The following is a 23,471-nucleotide window of genomic DNA, read 5'->3' on the forward strand; positions in this document are numbered from 1 at the left end:
TCTTTAAAATTGCCATTTGTTTTATTTTTTTTATAAATATATATAACAATAATGTGAATTATCATTTATTTTTTTTTTATTTATATATCATTTACTTATTATAATAATTCATTTTTATGTCGTATATACATTTTAGTTTTAAATGGATTAAATAAATAGGCCTTATTAGATGATTTTTTTAAATAAAATTATACACATTTATTACATATATTCTTTCAAATAAGTACTTTGTGCAATATGATATATTTTAAATTATATTACATAAAATAGGTCAATTACTTTATATTTTAAATTATATATACATTTAAATTTGGGGTTTACATTTATACATTGTACTAAAGCCACCAAATCATGAAAGTAATTTAAATAGATAATTATGATATGATAATAACAAACATTGACTAACATAATTAATATAAATCGTGTAAGTCAAATTTGATAAGCAAACAGATTGTTTCTAGAAAATTGATTAGTTCCGTATAAATAGGCATGAAAAAATTGGCTTTAAATGTAATTGCCATTTATGATTAAATCGACACATTACCCATTTATTTGATAGTATATATAGAAATAATATTTCATAACTTAGGCAATTCCAGATTCTTTTAATTTTAAATATTGATATTGTATTAATTAATGTGTTTGCTTAAATATAGGAACTGTTATTGATTAAAAGGTTAATGGATTTGTAGTCAAACGAAAATTAAATGTCATTTTATGGTTATAGAGATATTGTAGAGCAATTATTGGGTCAAACCAATGCTAATGGGCTTGCAGCTTGCCTTCATACGTTAAAACTTTTACTGAATATTAGTTAATGGGTAGATTAACACCAGTATCATTCTGTTGTAATTTTTAAGGGAAATTCAGGATCAATTATTATTTGTACTTCACTTTTAATAGATTAGATGGTACAATAACCCTTATATCATAGATATATAAATTATTTACAAATCTTAAAAATAATTTTCTAATAATTTTAGATTATATGTTTTTAAATTAGAATTTTTTTAAAACTCCATTCATTTATCAAGTTCTATGTCGATTATACTTATTTAGTATATCTGTCTTATCTTTATAATCATAACTTTGCTTTTTAATAAAAAACTTATTTCCAATATCAGAGTCATCAAGTTCAAACACGACAAAGCGTAAACGTGGACGGCCGCTAGGAGTTCGAAATAAAGTGAAAGGTATACCCTAAATTCAATCACTCAATCCATCAATGTTCTGTATTTTTTACTTATTAAAAAACCAAACATAATAGAGACATGTCTCGACTATTTGGTCCAACTTTTATTTGTTTATTCTTATCCTTTCCAAACAGCTCCAGCTGCGGGAAGTATGCCACAACATTTTGCCCCACAATACTTTGACTGTGAGTTATCCAGCTATATCACACGAAAAACAAATTCTACATTAATATTTTTATGATGATTTTGTGATTTTGCTACAGTGACACAAATATTTTACTAACAATGCTTTTATGGGTAAACATTTTACTCTCTATAGGTGGCTGCGACATTTGCGCGTTATACGGTACAAACATTCAAAATAATAACATTTTTCTCTATGTTAAATATACCATCTGCTAATTTACACATAATTTAAATATTAATACATGCAGTGGCAAGAACAAATGCCCGTGCCATGCGAAGGGCAATATTACTATCGAAACGTACATCAAGAAGGATAGAAGGTAACCATAAAATAATACAACTACAACTTCACAATAAAATAAATAAATTATCTGGAGTAACCAACAACAAGTTTTTTCTAATAGGACCCAGCGCAGCTACGCCCGCACGAAATCATCGAATCGGCAGAGCTAAAGGAAAAGGTACATATTTTCCTACTTTAGATACATTATATGTTTACCTATTAAACCTCCAGCACAACTAAAGTAAATTAAAGTGGACAATTCTCATATATAAACTATTTTCGACTTTTGGTCACAAAAATTAACCCCACAACGAAAATCACCAAAATGTCATCAAGAGTCATGGAGTCTCCTATGTCTCTCATGTCTCTTACATACTTTGTCTAATACCCTGAATATTTATTTTCAAAAATCAAAAAAATTATCTAAAACCATTATTTTAAACTAACATGTTCTCATATTTGCAGTTACAAAAAAAATATATATATATATATATATATATTGTAAATTGTGACGCTTTGACAATAGTTTAACAAATTATTTTAAATATTGATTTCCCACCTATTGATATTTATCAATCAATTTACATAATTTTAAACTTCGGCCCCCAATACTGACCTCTTGATTCTTACCAATAAGTTTCAAATTAGGTAACCACATGAATATATTTACATGCCTATTTTCTAATGAAATTTTTGTCCAGTGCTTTAAAAAATTTCTTGGGTCAACTAACCACTTACCTGATAAGGGAGTTGCCACTTATTCCCAATAACTATTAAATCATCTAATAGTCGTGTCTCGACTATTTAAATTTTACAGCCCCTTCAGATGCGTCATCCTCCTCTGAAGCAACAAACAACCCAATTTTAGAATGTCCATCATGTGGTGCTTTGGTCTGGCAATCCGAGAGCACTGGAAGAGACCCTAAAACGAAGGAGTTACGCTTCACCATTTGTTGCAACCAAGGACAGATTAAGCTTCCGCCTATGAGACAACCTCCACCCGTGTTAGAAAAGCTACTGCAATGTAAACAATTTCGCGAAACCATCCGAGTCTACAATGCCCTCCTAGCTTTCACATCTATTGGGGCGAATATAGATTACAGTGTTGTTTTCGGGAGGGGGCCATTTACATTCCGTATTCAAGGGCAAACTTACCACCGTATCGGTTCCCTCATTCCTAAGCCAGGTTTACCACCCAGGTACCTGCAGCTCTATATTTTTGATACGGCAAACGAAGTTAAGAATCGGCTGGAAGCTTTGGGCCAGACAACCTCTGAAGGAAAAGCAACCGAAGCCACATTAAAAGTCCTAATCGAAATGGTGGATACCAACAATTGCCTTGCAAAAGTTTTTAGGAGGGTTCGAGATCGGTACGAGGCAAACTCTGAGGAAGATTTTACAATCAGTCTCATATCTGATAAAGGGAAAGGCAAACAATATGACTTACCCCAATCATCTGAGGTTGTTGGACTAATTGTCGGCGAAATGGCAGACACTATATGTGAGAGAGATATAGTCGTCAAGTTTCAGTCAACTAATTTGACGGAGATACGAGATGATCATCCCCTATACATGAGCCTCCAGTACCCACTTCTGTTTCCTTATGGTGAGTATGGTTTCAATACCGAAATCCCGTTGCATTTAGAGGAAGGAAGCTCGAGGACAAGAAAATTTGTCAGTATACGGCAATTTTATGCCTCTCAAATACAAACTCGGTTAAAAGAAGGAATGACACTCATTAAGTCTGGGCGCCTCCTCCACCAATATGTGGTCGATGTATATTCTTCAATCGAGGAAGATCGTCTTCGATGGCATAGGCTCAATCAAGACGTTCTGAGGGCTGAATTATACAGTAATGTTTGTGATGCAGTCGGAAAAGGTGACACCGATGCAAGGACGGTTGGTAAGAGGTTTATTCTACCACCGAGTTTTACTGGTGGGCCCCGTTATCTGATTGAGAAATATCATGACGCAATGGCCATATGCAGACAGTTTGGGAATCCAGATTTGTTCATCACCATGACGGCAAACCCAAATTGGAAAGAGATAAAAGACCATCTAGCAGCATACGGCGGTGATAGCCCGAATGACAGACCAGACATTGAGTGCCGAGTTTTCAAAATGAAACTAGACCAGCTGCTAGATGATTTTAAGAAGGGTACATTCTTCGCCCCATACACCGCAGGTATTCTCTTTAATTGGAAAATTAAATTCACATTAATCTTCATATAATTAATTAAACTCTTTTTTATACCAGCTCTTCATAGGATTGAGTTCCAAAAAAGAGGTCTTCCCCACGCACATATTTTGTTGTGGTTTGGAGACCACTCTAGGACACCCAGCCCAGAAGAAATCGACAAGATTATTTCGGCCGAGCTTCCGGACAAACAGAAAGACCCCGAAGCCTATGAATTGGTTGCAAAGCACATGATCCATGGGCCATGTGGACTCGATAGACCTCGATCACCATGTATGGAGAATCATGTATGTGCGAAGAAATTTCCCCGCCCATTTACTGAGTCTACATCAATTGATAAGTCTGGGTACATAATATATCGTCGCCGGAAAAACGAAAATGCAAAAGTTTTAAAGGATGGAATTCTTCTAGACAATGCTTCGGTCATCCCTTATAACATAGAAATCCTGAAGAAGTATGCAGCTCATATAAACGTGGAATGGTGCAATCGGACATCCGCTATCAAATACCTTTTCAAATACATCACAAAAGGAGTCGACAGGGCGACAGTTCTGGTTGAGAAAGGCCCCGACCCACCGACATCCGAGAATGGAAGCGACCCCCAGACATCCGAGAAAGGCAAGGAAAAGGTCAAGAAAGCAAGGAATGAGATAAAAGAGTATCAGGACTGTCGATACTTATCCGCTTGCGAATCCATGTGGAGGACTTTCGCTTATTCTATACATAAACGCCAACCATCCGTCATGAAGTTGGTTATCCATCTGGAAGGTGAACATAATATCACTATCAAAGATACAGATAACCTAGGAAGAGTTATACAGAAGCCAGGCATCGAAAAGACTATGTTCACCGAGTGGATGGTTCTGTGCAGAACATCCGCGTTCGCACGCACCTTAACGTATGTCCAGATTCCTGAGTTCTTCACATGGAACAATAGCTCAAAAGTCTGGTCAGAGCGAAAGAGAGGCACTTCAATTGGTCGGGTTGTTACTGTACATCCCGCTTCAGGGGATCGATACTATTTGAGGATACTGATAAACAAAGTGAAGGGCCCGAGAAGTTACACAGAGCTTAGAACTTTCAACGGTGTCACATATCCCGATTTCAAAAGCACCTGCTGCGCACGAGGTCTTCTCGCTAACGATGCTGAATGGCACGAAAGTATGGCCGAACTCAACACATGGGGTACACCTTCTCAGCTAAGAGAAATGTTTGTCACGTTACTTATCTACTGTCATGTTGCTAACCCTAAGGAATTGTGGGATAAGTGCTGGAAAACCCTGAGTGAGGACATCCTCTACAAGAAACGTAAGGAATTCAAACACCCGCAGCTAGAAATAGATGATGCTAAGCTCGAGCAGTATACATTACTTGAACTCGAGAAGGCTTTGCGGAACCAAGAACACACCCTTACTGATTTTCCAGGAATGCCTACTCCTGATCCTCTCCTACTTAAAGAGCTAGGTAATACTTTGTGGCAGCAAGAGCTACAGTATAATGTCGCCGAGGAGAAAAGTAGACATGACACCCAGTACACGTTGCTCAACCGTGAACAATTGGACGTCTATCAGGCTATTATCGAGTCGACTCAAGAAGACTACGGGAAGCTATTTTTTGTCTACGGGGCTGGAGGCACAGGCAAAACATTTTTATACCAGACAATCATTTCGAGACTACGGTCAGAGAAAAAGATAGTCCTTCCCGTTGCTTCATCTGGAATAGCAGCCCTACTCCTACCAGGCGGCAGGACTGCCCACTCCCGTTTCAATATCCCAATCGATCTAAAGGCCACATCCACCTGCCACATTACACCTGGAACTATGCTCGCAGAGTTAATAGAAAAGGCAGCTCTAATCATATGGGATGAGGCACCTATGACACACCGGCATGCTTTCGAAGCCCTCGATAAGTCCTTAAGAGACATTCTTTCTTTACATGATCCCAAAGCCAAAACTCTCCCATTCGGCGGAAAAACTGTTCTCCTAGGAGGTGATTTCAGACAGATCTTACCAGTCATCCCACAAGGCACCAGAGCTGAAATTGTCTCTGCCTCCATAAGTCATTCATATTTATGGGGATCATGCCACAAATTCACCCTCCAGAAGAATATGCGCCTAAGCGAAGATGAGAAAGAATTCTCCAACTACGTCCTCAGAGTTGGCGATGGGAACCCCCTACCTACTGAGGTCAATGAATTTGATGAAGATGAAGAAGATCAGCTCATTTCTATTGACCGAACGTTGGTCGAGGAGGTCAGCTCAGATCCTCACAAACAAATTCTAGAAGCTACTTACGGGCGAACTGACCAGTGGAAAGGAACCAAACAAGACTATACAGAAAGAGCTATCCTCACACCAAGGAACGAAACGGTGGATGAGATCAATGAATACATGATATCTGAAGCTGACGGTGTTTCAAAGGAATATCTCAGTTCCGATAGCTTCGGTATAATCGACACCGACTCTGCGAACAACGAGACATTGTACCCAGTAGAGTATTTAAACTCCCTGAGCTTTCCAGGCCTGCCTGCACATAAGCTTACATTGAAAGTGGGTGCCCCTTTCATGCTCCTAAGGAATTTAAATCAGAAGAAGGGGTTATGCAACGGAACACGTCTGATTGTCACTTACCTAGGTGATCGTGTTATTAGAGGTGAAATAGTTACAGGCTCCCATATTGGACATAAAGTGGACCTTCCAAGAATCATACTATCAGAATCAGTAACTAAACATCCGTTCACTCTAGAAAGGCGGCAATTTCCGATCAGGCTATGTTACGCAATGACAATTAACAAAAGTCAGGGTCAGAGTTTGAAAGGTGTCGTGCTGTATTTGTCCAAGCCTGTTTTCACCCATGGGCAGCTCTATGTTGGTCTTTCCCGAGTTACTACCAAGTCAGGCCTCAAAATTATACAAGGAAAGGATCAAAAGATAGGAAGGGTCAAAAACATTGTCTACAAAGAAATATACAACGGTTTACCAGGTAATCAAATATTATTTGCAACCCAGTTCACAACATCATCCATAAATACTCAGCTCATTTCTCTCTCTACTCCAGAATCAATATCCGATGATCACCCAGAGCAGGCTTCCCGGAATCTTCAACAACTTTCTATACCATAAGATGCAAGCTACCAGTAAGTCTTCCGGTCCGAAACTCTTCAAACCCATTAATGAACCTGTGCTAACAAAATTGTTTATATCTATAGGTCCGCCCACAAAAGAAAGTGGCCGCTCTACAAGACCATTCACAATAACCCTACAAGCCATTGTCTACGGCTTATCTTATTTTATTTTATTTTCGCTACCTACCAACTTACTATTTCCTTGAACTTTTATCTTTTGCATTTTCTATTATTTCAGACAATTTTAAATTTCAAATGTTTTCTATAATAATGTGCGAACCGCCAAAGTTCCCTTATATCTTAAAATAGTACGTCCAAGATAATAAAATCTCCTCATTTCACACACAGCCCCTGTAAATTACTAAAAATAACTAAATTCTCATATCAAACCCACCCAGCTAATTTACTACTACCACCTATAATTATGGCCCAGCCTACTTAAATTTTTAAAAAACCTTGACAATACTTAAAAAAAAAAACACCCTAACTATGTTCACTTCAAAAAAAATTAAAAAAAATTGCGCAGTAATAAAAAAATAATCATTCTCATCGATGTAGCACATGCAGCAGAAGAGCAAATCAACTGGGGCAACACCCTCGGACCTCATCCAATAATCGTTAGGATCCTTAGGGTCTGGCCCATCACAAATCATAAAAATAAAGATGCTTTCCTAGGAACAACTTTCATCTGTCTTGACATCCAGGTATGCCTAAAATTTCTATTTTTAATTATTCCAACTATATTTCAAATGATTGCTTCTAACCTTTAAACAGGAACAAAAAATGGAGGGGAGGGTGCCTATATCTACGTCTGACACAATGTACCAACGCTTCGAGGAAGGAAAAATTTATCACATTAGATATTTTAATCTCCTCCCCAATAACCAACGTTACAGGCTTACGGACCAACCATACATAATCAATATCAAAGAAACAACAACTATAACACTGATTCAAGAAAACATTCCACCGATCCCTTCATACATATTCCAGCCCCAACGCTACACCCAGTTGTTCAGCTCAGCAAGTGAAACCAACTTCCTACCAGGTAAAAAAAAACAAAAAACTCTCTCACATAAAAATAAATCCTACTTTTTTTAAAAACAACCAAATTATTCCTACAGATGTTGTCGGCCGCATTTGCCTCATCCAAGGTAGTGATTTATATAACCACTACACAAATTCAAAAATCATCATTGGATTGCGTTTAGACAGGTACAAACTTTTAATTAAGTAATAATTGGTTTACAACTAAACAAAATCTAATACAAAAATTATTTGTAGATCAAAATTGGTACGTCTAACTTTATGGGACAAGGAGGCGTCTAATTTCAGGGAGTTAAATGGCATATCAACAAGGAAAAACCATGTCGCAATCATCACAAGTATCATTCCACGGATACATGAAGGTAATAAACTAAACATAAACTTTACAAGAAACTAAATGCTAACAAATATTTCACCTTTTCCAGGAAAACTATCACTCACAGCAACACCTGGAACCCGCTTCTACTTTAACAACGAAATTGAAATCATTCAGCGCTTCCAAAAGAGGAATAAACTGCTATCCTAAGCCTCATAGCAAACGACACCAGTCAACTTTTAAACCATTTACATTACCACTTCCTACATCAATTAAATTGTCAGACACATAGATTATTTTCTCATTCAAATATCGAATTCCTCAAAACTATTTATTATTCAGCCTTACAGTTGTTTTTTTAAAATGATCACCACTTCAAACTTCTCCCCCGTATAAAAAAACAAAACTTAACTTATCCTTTAAAAAACTTTAAAACACACAATTTAAATTCACATCATTTATATTAAACATGTAATCCGCGCGAAGCGCGGACACCGACCCTAGTAAAATGTAATAAGAACAAACAATCTAATATTGAAATACAATAAGATCTAGTATTAACTTAAGTTGTGTCTAAGTAAAAAAAAAAAAAAAAAGCAAGTATTTTAGAATAAAGGAGGATACTCTAGGTGAAGCAGAGGTTCCACTACACATAGTAACCTTGAAAGCCTCTGAATAAGACCGAGTCACCTTTCTCTTGAAGGAAACCTAGCGACCGTATCAGAAAAGAAGCCTTACCTTACTCACATTGTCTGCTGATTTCATTCGTCTGCGCCGCGTGTGCTTGATTCCTCTCGCAAGCAACCTTCTTCCATCACACCAAATCTCTCTGCGCTCACATCGTTGGTGAGTGTTCGTTTCGTTGATTCCTTTTCGAATTAAATTTTCTAATCTCAAACGTAATCGTATTTGGAACACAAATGATTAAAACGTGATTAACAAATCTTAGATTTTTCTTATCGTGAAGCATTTGCCTAGATTTAATCCGAGTGGAATCAACCGTATTGGCTCTTATTTTGAAGTCGAAATTTGTTTTTTTTCATCTCTTAGATGATGGAATCTTAGCGCTGTTGCAGATTGTTTTTGGTTAATGAGTGTTTGATCATCTTTTTGTCAGTAGCAATCATGGCTGATGAAAATAATGAGATGAAGGAAGTGAAGGACGAGCAAGAAGTAAGTTGGTTCCTTTCATATCTTAAAGTTTCCAATAGGCTCTCAAGTTAGTTTTTTTTCTTCTGATTGTGTGGTTTTAATTTTATTTGATCATCCATAGCTCGCACCCTTTGATCCAACTAAGAAGAAGAAGAAGAAGAAAGTTGTCATTCAAGATCCTATCGAGGACTCTACAGAGTCACAGCCAGAGAAATCTGATTCACTGCCTGGTATTGCTGCTTGGAAACTTTTTTTGTTTCTCTTAACTGGAATCTAATTGATTTTTCCTGCAGCTAATGATGGTCTTGAGAGTTCATTTGCTGGACTGAAGAAAAAGAAGAAGAAGCCTGTGAGTTTTTTTTTGACGATTTGTGTGTTCTAAGTTACTGGTGTTTTAATGACTCTCTGTCTCATATTGTTTGTCTTTTGATGATTATTAGGTTGAAATTTCAAGCTCATTGAATGAAGAAAGTCTCGATGCTGCAGAAGATTTGGATGGTGACTTTTTTTTTTTTTATCTTTGCTTGTTATTAACTGTTTCTAGTGGCGAAAGTGTTTTTTTTTTCCTGTTTGACGCTTACAGATATTTTATTGCAGAGCATACTAATGACGAGGAAGATGCTGAGGGAATAGATCTGCAGCAGCAGCAACGTTACCCCTGGGAGGGAAGTGATAGAGATTACATTTATGACGAGGTCAGTATCTCTTTAGGTGTTTTTTTTTTGCATCAAACCACTGATGTATCCTGTTCAAAAGTCGTTATCTGCTTGTTTTTGATGACGGGAGTTATATGTGCAGCTTCTTGGTAGAGTCTTCAACATTCTCCGTGAAAACAATCCGGAGCTTGCTGGAGATAGGCGTCGTACAGTTATGAGGCCTCCTCAAGTTCTTCGTGAGGGAACAAAGAAGACTGTGTTTGTCAACTTCATGGACCTTTGCAAGACGTATGAACGAACCTCTCTTATCTTCTTCTTCAAGTTTCTTCGATAAACCATAAGTACTAATACCTAGTTATATGACTGTATGGCTTCAGGATGCATCGTCAACCGGATCATGTGATGAATTTCCTGCTTGCTGAGTTGGGTACCAGTGGTTCCCTTGATGGGCAGCAAAGGTTGGTTGTCAAGGGGAGATTTGCACCCAAGAATTTTGAAGGGATATTGCGGCGCTATGTCAGTAAGTAACTTTCTCTTTATAGTCATGTAATTTAAATAATACCCAATATGGAGGTCGTGATGGTGATTCCTTACTTGTGTGTTATTGGCAGCTGAGTACGTCATTTGCCTTGGTTGCAAGAGCCCGGACACAATTCTCTCAAAGGAGAATCGTCTCTTCTTTCTCAGATGCGAAAAGGTATACAGTTTTTATTTATTTATTTATTTAGTCCTTATGCATGTCTTTTGTTTGCTTTCTGCGCAACTAAGTAATCAAATCTCTTCTTGGGGAAATGAAAAAGCTTATATGTGTCATTGTCTTCTCCTTATTCTTATCACAAGCCAAAAAAACTGTCGCTTATTAGTTCTCTTTAATAGTACTGTAAGACATGACCACATTGTTGAAGTCTGGAGTCTTGTAAATTATATACCGAAAGAACTTCTCTTGGATAAACTCACCAGGAGGCATACTTATGCAGTAGTGAACCGTATTTCTCTCATGTAATTGAAGAGTCAATGAGTCATTAATGTGTGATTGGTAATGATGTTGATATAGTTGCCTTCTATGCCTGATCAACTTATCATGTTTAGATATGCTCAACTTTCTGTATTTTCTATTTGCAAATGTGAAGAAGTATACTTGGTTTTTGCAGTGTGGATCTGGACGATCTGTGGCGCAGATTAAAGCTGGTTTTGTGGCTCGTGTTGGTCGCAGGAAGACCTGAGAAATTGGTGGGTGAAGTGAAAACTAAAAGAGCTTGTTTGTTATGGAGTTGAGAAACTTGTCTTGTTTTTTCGTTTTGTTTTAGAATATGAGGCATAATCTACTTTGATCTCCATATTATGACTTGAAAAAATCAAATATGGGTTAGGTTTTGAACATTCAACTTTGTTAGATCCATGTGGCTCACTTAAAGGTCGAATCAGTAAATCCGTGGAGTTTTTCAGTCAAGTTTCTTGTTCATGTGAAAGCAAGGTCGTGTCTGTTTCATCTTGTGTTCTGATTGAGTATTGGTCGGCGGAGATTGTTCGACAACATCCCAACATCAAAGAAAGAGAAATAATGCAAGTGAAGGCATAAAAAAACTTGGGCATCTCCTAATTTTCATATAAATTTGTAGAAATTGATAAAAATGCAAAAACAGAGCGACTTCTAGAAGAAACACTTAAAATCCTGCATTGCTCAAGCCAAAGCGCAGTTCACAGAAGTAGATAATCAACCAACCGAGAGCTCACAGGGTTATCTTTTAGAGGGACATCTTACTGTTGATCGCGAGCCGCCACAGCCTCAGTGGCTAGTGCAGCAGAATCTCATGTCGGCTTTCTCTTCCATTGTTGCTGGTGAATCCTCTAAGGCTGCTTCTGCTGGGAACGTTTTTTTGGGGAAACTGACATTCTCAAAATAATTACAAACATAGTCCACTATAACCACATCAACCGGTGAATTTGAAATATAACTAATTGCAACTGAGAATGAGATCAAATATTTTTACATCAAACAATTTCAATTGAAAGGGAAAATAAAAAGTAAAAAATAGTAACCAATAAATAATGATTATCATATAATTTATAATCAAATTTTCAAATTAAAAGAGTATTAGACAAAATACATAAACTCAATATCAAAGTTTGACTATTGACAAGGTAAACTTGGGATTTGGGATGCCGTAGACAAGAGAAAGAGACAAAAAATTCATCATGAATTTGAGATTATGAATTTGAGATTCATCTCTTTTCATATCAGAAAATCCAAAAATCTGATATTAATCCGAAAAACTCTTCTTTTTTAACCTTTTAACCCAAATTAATCAAAAAACCAAAACCGACCTGGAATAGACTGGGATCCAAAATTATTTTGATATAAGCCGGTCTCCAACTTTGTTATCCGAACCTAACCGAAACCGAACTGTACTTTCTAAATATCTAAACAGATTTCAAACCTCTAGAACCAAAGAATCAAACCGGAATAGAATTAAATACAGTGTATGCAAACCTAGACAGACACAAAAAATCATACAAAAAAAATAGTAATCAAGATTACAAGTAAAATATATCCCGCCCGAAGGGCGGGCCGACTCTAGTATATATATATATATATATATATATATATATCATTTTAACTATCATTTATTGTCATCTAACTTATCATAGTTTAAGACAGTCATATTTTATATTTTAAACACATATAGTAATTCATTTTTCTTCTATTTTTATGATTTTCTTGATTATTTATATAATTGTAAAATAACTTAACAAAAATCCAGGTTAAATTTACAGCAATCACAACTAAACTGTTATATTTGTTTGATTTAAAAGATAACAGAAATTTGGTTTTAATACAATACATTTTCCTATATAAAATAAAAATATAGTAATGAAACAAAATTCAAAATTTCTGAAAATGAATTAAAGGCCATATTTTTTTATTTTGGCTTAGGCCACCGGATATTCCGGGCCGGCACTGCTGCTTATCTTCCTCTATCCGACTAGCTAATTAACTTATTTTTTGCATGGATTCCTAATAATCTTTTCTTTCATGATTTTCTAGCCAAATTGGCCATGAAATATTAGGTTTACCTTGTTGTTTTCCATTTTTCTAATTACCTGTTTTTTTACTTACAAAATTATATTAAAAAGGCAAAAACAATTATTATATATTTTAGTTAAGTTTATTTTTTAAAAAATAAGGGTATAATCGTATTAACAGTAATTATAATGTTAATGAGACAAAATTCTTAGACAAATTATTAATGTGACAAATTTAAGTTTAAAGTGTTTTTTTTTGTTGACAACAAATATTTATAGAGTCATATAGAGTTTTTTTTTCTAATTTTTTCTTTAACTTTTGACCGACGGAGATAGTTTTTTTTTTTTTTGTTAATTTAGGGGTTCTTTACTTACGTGGATCATTCTCCTGGGTCCGGTTAGGCAGCGGTCCACTTCACCCGGAAGAATTTTACTTGGACTGGAGACAAGGCTCAACATCCAGTACCGCATTTGGTGACAGAATGGGTAGTTCACCTCCGCCTGGCGTCGAATCCGTGAGCATGAAGATTGGTCCCCAAAATATATCCTTACCAAGCGAGCTGCTTTCCCGTCAACCGACTGAGAGATAGTTGGCTTCGGTTTCTTTTTAAATTCATTTATTTTGTTTAAGATAAAAACATAAAAAAAAGCAGGAGTGTGACACATTCGTTATCTATCTTAACCGGTCAAACACAAGACGATATATATTTTGTGACACATTCCAGTCGAGAGTCATAACACAAGACGATATATAGGTATAAATGTAAAATTGTACAAAATATATATATGAAAATGGATGTTAGAATGTAGATGATAAAAAATTACAATATACTAGGGGGTTTTCCGGGCTACGCCCGGATTTTTCCCTATAGTATTAGTTTAATTTTTATATTTATATTTTTAAAACGAACAAATATGATATACACTGAAACTTGTTATAGAATTATAAACATAAATGTAAATTTAAAACTATTTGAAATCATTTGTTGTGTTTTATTGGAGTTTTATGTAGGATATTAGTAAGATTAATAAAAAGTTAACTAAATTATAACTTAAGATCTATATATATTCTTTATCTTGGTTATTTATTTTTATGTAAAAAATTGTAAAGCTTATAATTAGTACTGTATAAATTTTGATTGGTTTTAAAATTACAAAGTTTTATTTTTGTTACTTGTCTTTAAAAGAAAGCACCACCGACTTGTATACCGGTTCTTTATTTGTTGTTTTCAATTTATCGTTTTAACCAAAATAATTTTGTCAACCTTTTTAACCAAAATTTAAATTTAATATTTATTGTTGCTATTTAATTTCTGTGTTTTTCTTAAGTTTGTTTGTGATAGAAAGAAAATTTTACTTCATGATTTGAAATATTATTAGTTGTAAATTTATAGAAGATTTACTTTCTTACCGTTGTTGATGTAATATTAATTTTACAGTTTCTTATTTTAATTATTTAATTAATCAGATTTTTGGAAATAATTTTGAATATTAATACTATTATTTGATGTTCTAGCTTTTTTTCTGTTTGCTGGATAGTGTTTGTGTGCTCAGTTATTATGCAAGGCTGAGATACTTGCTCAAACATGGTCTTGAATGACCTCTCGAAAACAGGTATGAGTGAGAACTTCAAACCCAACTTAAAAGCTTTCTGAAATTTTATAAATGGTAGATATATATAAAAATTATCATTGTCTAAGGTCTGGAATTAGGTTTAGGTTATCAAAAATGGTAAACCTAAGAGATAAATATGTATATCACATGTAAAAACACTTGAGGTTAAGAAGCACTTTGCAGTTGCACATGTGAGAAATATAGAGCAAACAATATCCATAAATAAATATGAATAATAACTTTTCATATTTTCAATTTATTTATATATATTAAAATTATTAAAGATTATATAAACTATGTTCTAAGGAAAAATATATGTCATAAGATATTTATTAGTTAACCATCTCATGATTAAGCACTGATTTAACGAAGAAATAATTATTAAAACGATACTTCATTTCGAAGTTCACCAAAAGACCAGCTCGCAAAAAATGGAATGCTAGCCCAATTATAAAATGACTGTATCAAGTTTGTAATGGACCAATTTTGATGTTATACCCAAACATTTAAATGATAACACGTTTGTTGAAACTTTGGCTGGGAGAATAGCCAACATGTAATAATAAATTAATCAGCCCATTCATGGCAACCTTTCGCACAATACTTGTTTTCAGACTCTCAGTCAACCTCTCACATAATTTCTTTGTCTCACATAATGACCTGTCTTTTGAGAAAGTAAATCATGAATGTACAATCAGGAGTCAAAATAGAAGTGGAGAGCTTTCGGCTGGAAAGTAAACCGATACAATAAATCCATATAAACGGCTACATAAGAGATGTGTGAAATGAATGGAAGTTAATCTTGAATTCACAGTATCAACTAACCAGTGATCTATCATTCATTTCACAACTCGATGAATTTTTCTAGGTAGGTAACATACACTGTTGGGATTCTTGAGTATTTGAGCTTCATCAGTTACCACGGAACCTGAGAAAGGAAGTCTTGATCCACCAATGCTATATCATACGTTGTCAACAACACATCAAACGGTAACAAAGATTTCTGAAACAAAACAAACAAAACAATATAATTATACACAGCTGATAAACCCAAAGTTTCTTGAGAAAGACAAAAAAATTTACTCTCGTCTTAGAGCCCTTGTTGACATAATCATGCATTACCTTACGCAAATCCCTACAAATCCCTACGGCAATCCTTATCACCAACATACCTAAAAACTTCAAGTTCTGGAGTGAACCTTTTATCTCTTACCCCCAACCATCGGTTATGTTAAAAGAACAAAGCAAAACTGCCAAATCAAGACACAACATTAAACAACACAACATCAGAACTTGTCTTTAAGAAGCAGATCTCATTGACTCAAGAAATGGCCCTCGCAATCCTTGATGAAACTTCAGATAGCTCAAGAAAAAATTGCTTGTAGAGTCTTCCCCAACCGCATTTGCTCCATCTGTAGATTAGACTCAACATAGATACAATCACAAAGAGAGCATTTCAAAAAAGAAACGATGGTGGTACCTCATATCCTGCAAGCAGAATAAAAAAAAATGGATGAACCGGTTTAAGTTTTTGAGTTTGGTTTGTATCAAACAAAAAAGGACGAAGAGTTACCGAGAACGACATTGACGCCAATAAGATATTTGTGTATAAGCCAACAGACTACTTCGATTTGGTGAGTCTGTATATGCAATCGAAGTGATGTAGACATCAACCTTTAGATTACATGGAAGAGAGCTTAAAAAATTTCCAGATGCATTTGCTGTGCCAAAGAGAAAGAGAAGCAGTTAGAGATCAACAAAAAAAAAAGATTTACAATTTTGCATATAAGAAAGAGCTTAGAAACTGAGATAATACTGCTGCTGCGTCCTAAAGCTGCATAGGATCCAACAGTGCGAATAAGTCTTGCTGAGATTGAAGCAGCCATATACTTTGAACCAATTAAAGAAACCCCTACTGCTCATCTACTCTTGTCATCTCTTCTTAGGATCACCGGAAACATATTTAGCAATAGAGATGAAGGTTTGGGTTTGCCCGTCTCGTTCGACCGGCTCGCGGAGGAGACAACATCCTTTCCGTTCGGTTTCTTCGTGGTAAAATCGCCGGAAACGGTTGATTTGCTGTTAGAATTCATGGCTTGAGAGAATTTTGTGTGTCACAAATGTGAGGAAAAATATGAATGATATAAAGAATCTGAGAGGGAGACGAAAGGAACCCATTAATGAGATTTCCAGATGATTCATTGCACACTCATGAATATGGTGTTGATTGAACGATCCGCTGAAGAAGGGGAAAGGGCGAAGAGATGTGATGTCAAAGAGATTAATGGCCTGTCTGTTTTAGGGTTACTGAAGATCGAAGAGTTGAGATGTCGACACTATCCGATTTTCCAGACCTGGGTTCATGACCCACATGTTTTTTTTCCTTTTTACGGTTGAAAAAAATTAACAGCCCAAGATCAGCCCAATCTCGTGTTGACGTGGAGGAATGAATCAACCCTATTGGTTGATTTTAATTGCCGACGTGGACACCCCAGCTATTGAGGATATCTTCCTTTTAATATAGTATAGATTGTGTCCAGTTTATTTATTTATATATTCTCGGTTTGAGCCCAATTCACTCAAACCAATTCACCCTATTATTTTGTGGTTAATATAAAATTGAAGTTGGAACCAAAAATGAAACAGCGTGGCCTAAAATCATGTATTATTTTTTTGGTTAATATAAAATTGAAGTTGGAACCAAAAATGAAAAAGACAGCGTGGTGATTGTGTGAACTCGAATCTCATCTATATTTTTTTTTGTACAAAAAATCTCATCTATATAAACACAAAAAACACTCATCTTCCACACACACCCAAAATCCTCTTCTCTTCACTTTCTCTCTTCATCTTCATCTCTCCAAGATAAACCGGGAAAAAACAACTTCTAAATCAAACGCTGTTACGATGCTCTTCCTAAACGAAGCAATCTCAATGGCAAGAATCTCTCTCCCATTGTTCTTCCTGTTGGATAATTCCAAGCTTGTGGAAACTTAACATATTATTAGATGTTTAATATGTTAAGATAAACACAATAAGGAAACCTAGAAATAGGAAAAGGAAGTTTCTATTTAGGTTAAGTTTGTGTTTTCCATATCCCACATGTTAAAGGGAATTGTCTTTCATATAAATATAGGTCTAATGGAGAGGTGTTCCATATGATCTAAGAGAAACATATTGAGAGCTTTAGTTTTGAGTAGTTTCTAAAGCTAATAAGAAAAGTTGTTCTTATAATTCTTTGTGTTTCTAAGAGATCTGAATTGGTATCAGAGCCTCAGGTTGGAGACTCGATCTAAGCTTAAGTTGTAGCTTAAGATCCTGGTGCTTGTGAACAAGAGATCGCGACGGCAAGATGGCTGACGTGACTAGGGCTCCACGCACGAAGGACTTTGGATCTACATCCATCCAATGTCCGATGTTGTCATCGACAAACTACACAGTTTGGTCGATGAGGATGAAGGTTCTACTACGTGTTCATGAAGTGTGGGACACAATCGAACCTGGTTCAGATGATCAAAAGAAGAACGATGTTGCGATAGCTCTTTTGTTTCAATCTGTTCCCGAAACATTGATTCTCCAGGTGGGAGAACAAACCGCATCAAAAGAGATCTGGAACGCCATCAAGTCGCGACACCTAGGAGCTGATCGTGTAAGGGAGGCGAGACTTCAGACGTTGATGGCGGAGTTTGACAGGTTGAAGATGGATGATTCAGATACGGTCGATGACTTCGCGGGGAAGATATCGGGCCTATCATCCAAAGCAACCTCGTTGGGAGAAAACATAGAAGAATCCAAGATGGTCAAGAAGTTCTTGAAGGGTCTTCCAAGACACAAGTATATCCAGATCGTAGCATCACTTGAGCAAGTCCTAGATCTCAACTCGACGGGGTTTGAAGACATAGTAGGAAGGCTTAAGGCGTACGAGGAGCGTGTAGGAGAAGAAACTCAGAAAGAAGACCAAGGGAAGCTAATGTTTTCGAACAATGAAGAGCATAGTCAGAGGGGCTATGAGAATTCTCGTGGTAGAGGAAGAGGAAGGAACGGTAGAGGCAGAGGTCGAGGTAGGTCACACAACCAAAACCGTGCGTCACACACCGAAGATAACAACTCGAAGAAGAATCGTTCAAAGCTGATATGTTGGAGATGTGACAAGCCTGGTCACTACGCAACTGTCTGTCCCGAAAAGACAGAGAAGGATCAAGAAACCAACCTAAACGAGACAGAAGAGGCCGATGCACTCTATGTACACGAGGTGGTGTTTTTGAACGAAGATAAGGTGATTCCGAAGAATCTTGATATCAACAAAGGCGATGCAAGTGTCTGGTATTTGGATAATGGACCGAGCAATCACATGACAGGGAACAAGGAGTTCTTTTCGAGTTTGAATCTCAACACCAAAGGGAAGGTGAAGTTTGGTGATGGATCGTGTGTTGACATTGTAGGAAAGGGTGTGGTTACCTTTGTGTGCAAGACTGGAGAGAAGAAGGCACTCAAGGACATATACTACATACCCGATCTGAAGCACAATATATTGAGTCTTGGGCAAGCAACAGAGAACGGATGTGAGGTTAACATGAAAGATGTCTACTTAACGCTCACAGATTCGCATGGAAGGTTGCTAGTTCGTGTGACAAGATCTCCAAACCGTCTCTACAAGACCCCTATGGAGATAAGCTACCCGGAATATTTACATGTCAAGGACGTAGATGCTACATGGAGGTGGCATGCTCAACATGGACATATATGCCATGGAGTGATGAACAACATGGTAAGGAAGGAGATGGTCGTAGGAATGCAGAGTGTAACACACGAAGAAGGCGTGTGTGACGCATGTCTCGCAGAGAAGCAAACGAGACACTCATTCCCAAGTGTAACACACGAAGAAGGCGTGTGTGACACATGTTTTGCAGGGAAGCAAATCAGAGATTCATTCCCGACTAAGGCCATGGTTTGTACATCAGAGCCATTGGGATTATTGCTTGGAGATTTGAGTGGACGAATCGCACCACCAATGCCAGCAGATAATTGTGAGGCATTCTATCGGTTCAAAAGATCTCACACCGATAGAGGAGGAGAGTTTGCCTCAGCTATGTTCAATCTAGGTTGCACCGATAGAGGAGGAGAGGTTGCCTCAGATGTGTTCAATCTAGAATGCACCGATAGAGGAGGAGAGATTGCCTCAGATGAGTTTAACCTATCTTGTGAAGAAGATTGGGTTGAAGCTATGGAAGACGAGTTGGAGTCTATCACAAGAAACAAGATATGGGAGCTTGTAGATAGACCGACTGGTTCTGAGAAGAAAGGAGAAGATGATCGAGTTTGTGTGTTACACAAGACGTTGCATGTGTTACGCCAGGCACCCAGAGCATGGAGTGTAAAACTCGATCAGGTTCTCAAGGAGATGAGATTTGAGAAGTGCACGAAGGAACCATCAGTGTACTGCAAGACTCAAGGAGGAGACGTCTTGATCATAGCCATCTACGTTGATGATCTATTTGTGACAGGAACTTCGCTTAAGATGATTAGGCAATTCAAGGAGGAGATGTCTAAGAAGTTCGAGATGTCAGATCTAGGTAAGCTAACGTACTATCTTGGCATAGAGGTGATTCAAGGAGCAGACGGAATCAGAATAAAGCAAGAGAGGTATGCTCAAGGAATCCTGTGTGACACAAAGATGGAAGTGTGTAACACCACTCACGTAGGAGTGTGCAACACGACTCACGGAGGAGTGTGTGACACAAAAGTGGAAGCGTGTGACACAACGCACGTACCAATGGAGTCAAGGTTCTCAAAGGCTGAAGATGAACCAGAGATAAATCAGTTGGGTGTTGAGCAGAAGGCCGACATCCTTCCTAGAGCTCACGTACGCAAGATGGCGGATGTGACCAGAGTTATCATCGCAGTGAGCTTCAGCCACAAGACTCATCGCAACTTAAGTGAAGAGGTCATGAGAAGGTTCTACAAGAACTGGGCCGATTCTAAGAAGAAGCGATACGGAAGCAAGGAGAGCATCCGGTCTAACCTTGAGAAAGATGTGAATTCAATGGGTGGATTCGCACACCATGGTGTGGTGGAGGATGATTACTTGATGATTGAGTTCAAGCAAATGAGGAGCTTAATCGGAGTTCAAGAAATTGATCTCCCTAATTCAAGTTGGAATTAAGGGGGTGAATGTTGGATAATTCCAAGCTTGTGGAAACTTAACATATTATTAGATGTTTAATATGTTAAGATAAACACAATAAGGAAACCTAGAAATAGGAAAAGGAAGTTTCTATTTAGGTTAAGTTTGTGTTTTCCATATCCCACATGTTAAAGGGAATTGTCTTTCATATAAATATAGGTCTAATGGAGAGGTGTTCCATATGATCTAAGAGAAACATATTGAGAGCTTTAGTTTTGAGTAGTTTCTAAAGCTAATAAGAAAAGTTGTTCTTATAATTCTTTGTGTTTCTAAGAGATCTGACTTCCCAGGTCTCATCCTCTACTTCCGCTACTACGTCTCTCTGTATTTCCTCGGCGGTCTCGGTCGCTCCACTCTCGCACTCGATTTCGCCAACATAACCTGTTACTCTCTCTTCTCCGGTTTAACCATGGGCGTCGAATCAATCTGCTTTCCAGCGTTCCGTGCAAAACGCTATAACCTCGTCCGAGCTACAATCCAGCGAGGAATCATCCTCCTCCTCTTCACATCTCTCCCTGTTTCACTTCTTTGGATTAACACCAAGAAAATCCTTGAAATGTTGAAACAGGACGAGGATCTCGCGGCTGAAGCTCACATCTTTCTGCTTTACTCTGTTCCTGATCTCCTCGTTGAATCTTTCTTACACCCACTGAGAGCTTATCTCAAGATCCAGTCAAAGACTCTGCCTTTATCAATCTGCACAGCGATCGCGAATATTCTCCACTTACCCATCACGTTTCTCCTCGTGCAGTATCTCGGGTTTGGTATGAAAGGTATCGCCTTGAGTGGTGTCTTGTCAAATTTCAACCTTGTCGTCTTTCTCGTCATCTACATCGCTTTCTTGGAAGAGAAGCAAAGTAGCGAGGAGGAGGTTTTAGAGGAGTCTTATGAAGATAGTTTGAGAGAATGGAAGAAGTTGCTCGTTCTTACGATACCCATACCGATTGAGATGATTATGGCATTTTGGTTTTGGTTCGGGTTCCAGGGACTTTGGCTCGGGATGCTCGCGGCGCACATGGCGTGTTTGATTGGTAGGATGGTGGCAACGTGTATGACTAATTGGGAATTGGAGGCGGCAAGGGCTAGGGAGCTCACGGCGGTGGATGGAGGAAGCACCGGTGATGGCGTTGACGTGGAGGCTGGGAAGGTTATTATACTCCTAAGTTTCAAAATAATTAAGGTTTTAAAGTTTTTGCATACCAATTAGAGAATTACTAACTTTCATTTAGTCTATATATATAGTTTGCATAAACAAAGGGAAAAATGTCATTATTAAATCATCAATTTTCAAATTTGGTTGAAATAAAACACCAGTTTCTTATGAATCAAAAAAAATATTCAATTTCTTTTGATAAGCCATTTTAAGCATAAACTTTTGTTGACCATACCATTTTAGATCTATCATTAGTTAACTTTTAAACATGTCTAAAATGACATTTAAAGTTGATGATTTTTTGGCACAAATAAAAAGCAACACTTTTTAAATATCTGATTTTAAATATCTTTAACTATATTTTTAACAACTATAACATTAATATTTAAATTATATCCTTAGATGTATTCATCATGATTCTTTATGTTTACTAGATTTTTTAACCGCGCTACGCGCGGATAAGATATTATATGTATTTCACAATTCTAAAAAATAATGTATAATATTATATTATATTATTTAAAGAATATAAAATAAGACTACATAACATAAATATATTTTTTATTTTTTCTTTGTGAAAATCATTATGTTGTTTGATTGTTGTACTTAATTCACATATTTGCATAGATATTTGTGATAGATGAATAACTATATTTTTATTATCAGTAAATAATATATATTTATTATATAATATAAGAAAAATGAAATTATTTACTTTTTAACAAACTTGTCTCATGTTGGGGACTCGGTTATAGACATATCATATTCGAATGAAACATTTTTACACTTATCAATCTTCTTAACAATTAAGAAACAAATCTGAATATCAAAACAATATCTCATACGATCTCTTTGTGGAATAACTGCTCTGAAGAAATTGAATTTATGCATCAAAAAAGACTGGAAATGGATGTGCATATGTGTTATCTAAGTCAGCTTTAAAAAAAAACTATTTATAGTTCATATATCATTTATGTCCATCCTATTTTTTTGTCCATCATTTCTTAAACATCTTGAAATAAGTAATGCTAATTAATAATAAACTTTTTGCTCACAAAATAAAAATCAAATTTGTTTAATTATCGCTTAATTTGTCTAACTGATATATGTATTTCTCAATTCTAAAAAAATAATGTATAATATTGTATTACATTATTTAAAAAAGATAAAATATGACTACATAACATAAATATACTTTTTAAATTTTCTTTATGAAAATCATTATGTTGTTTGATTGTTGTACTTGATTCACATATTTGCATAGATATTTGTGATAGAAGAATAACTATATTTTTATTATCAGTAAATAATATATATTGATTATATAATATAAGAAAAATAA

At 36.3% G+C, this 23,471-nt stretch overlaps 3 protein-coding genes and 1 long non-coding RNA gene across 11 annotated transcripts; 3 read left to right on the top strand and 1 right to left on the bottom strand.

The window, feature by feature from the left end:
* The first annotated feature begins 2,979 nt into the window (after positions 1–2,979).
* Positions 2,980–6,981, top strand: LOC103846194. The gene is made up of 3 exons (XM_009123100.3): positions 2,980–3,847; positions 3,920–6,841; positions 6,917–6,981. Exons 1-3 carry the CDS (start codon positions 2,980–2,982, stop codon positions 6,979–6,981), a joined length of 3,855 nt encoding a protein of 1,284 aa, XP_009121348.3.
* A 2,002-nt stretch (positions 6,982–8,983) lies between these two features.
* LOC103845631 (eukaryotic translation initiation factor 2 subunit beta) lies at positions 8,984–11,604 on the top strand. Of its 3 annotated transcripts, none has more exons than XM_033282728.1 (10): positions 8,984–9,192; positions 9,464–9,519; positions 9,620–9,728; positions 9,792–9,847; positions 9,939–9,996; positions 10,096–10,193; positions 10,297–10,442; positions 10,532–10,674; positions 10,766–10,958; positions 11,179–11,604. In XM_033282728.1, coding segments are annotated over exons 2-10 (852 nt in total). In that variant the 5' UTR covers positions 8,984–9,192; positions 9,464–9,471; the 3' UTR covers positions 11,180–11,604. The 3 variants fall into 3 exon arrangements, with proteins under 3 accessions (XP_033138619.1, XP_033138618.1, XP_009120755.1); XM_033282727.1 differs by having other exon boundaries at positions 9,001–9,192; positions 9,467–9,519; XM_009122507.3 differs by having other exon boundaries at positions 9,005–9,192; positions 9,467–9,519; positions 10,766–10,851; positions 11,306–11,604.
* Positions 11,605–14,311: 2,707 nt separating this feature from the next.
* Positions 14,312–17,572, bottom strand: LOC117129253. Of its 6 annotated transcripts, none has more exons than XR_004452904.1 (3): positions 16,568–17,572; positions 16,366–16,466; positions 14,312–16,280 (listed from the first exon to the last, which is right to left on the bottom strand). It is a non-coding gene; the product is annotated as an uncharacterized LOC117129253 (long non-coding RNA). The 6 variants fall into 6 exon arrangements; XR_004452902.1 differs by having other exon boundaries at positions 16,366–16,488; positions 16,609–17,571; XR_004452901.1 differs by having other exon boundaries at positions 16,366–16,513; positions 16,609–17,565.
* Positions 17,573–21,385: 3,813 nt separating this feature from the next.
* LOC103846196 (protein DETOXIFICATION 50) lies at positions 21,386–22,737 on the top strand. Its single transcript, XM_033282730.1, has one exon. It carries the CDS (start codon positions 21,386–21,388, stop codon positions 22,181–22,183), a length of 798 nt encoding a protein of 265 aa, XP_033138621.1. The 3' UTR covers positions 22,184–22,737.
* Positions 22,738–23,471: the final 734 nt, after the last annotated feature.

Source organism: Brassica rapa, chromosome A10 (assembly GCF_000309985.2).
Source record: "Brassica rapa cultivar Chiifu-401-42 chromosome A10, CAAS_Brap_v3.01, whole genome shotgun sequence".
NCBI classification, from domain to species: Eukaryota; Viridiplantae; Streptophyta; class Magnoliopsida; order Brassicales; family Brassicaceae; genus Brassica; species Brassica rapa.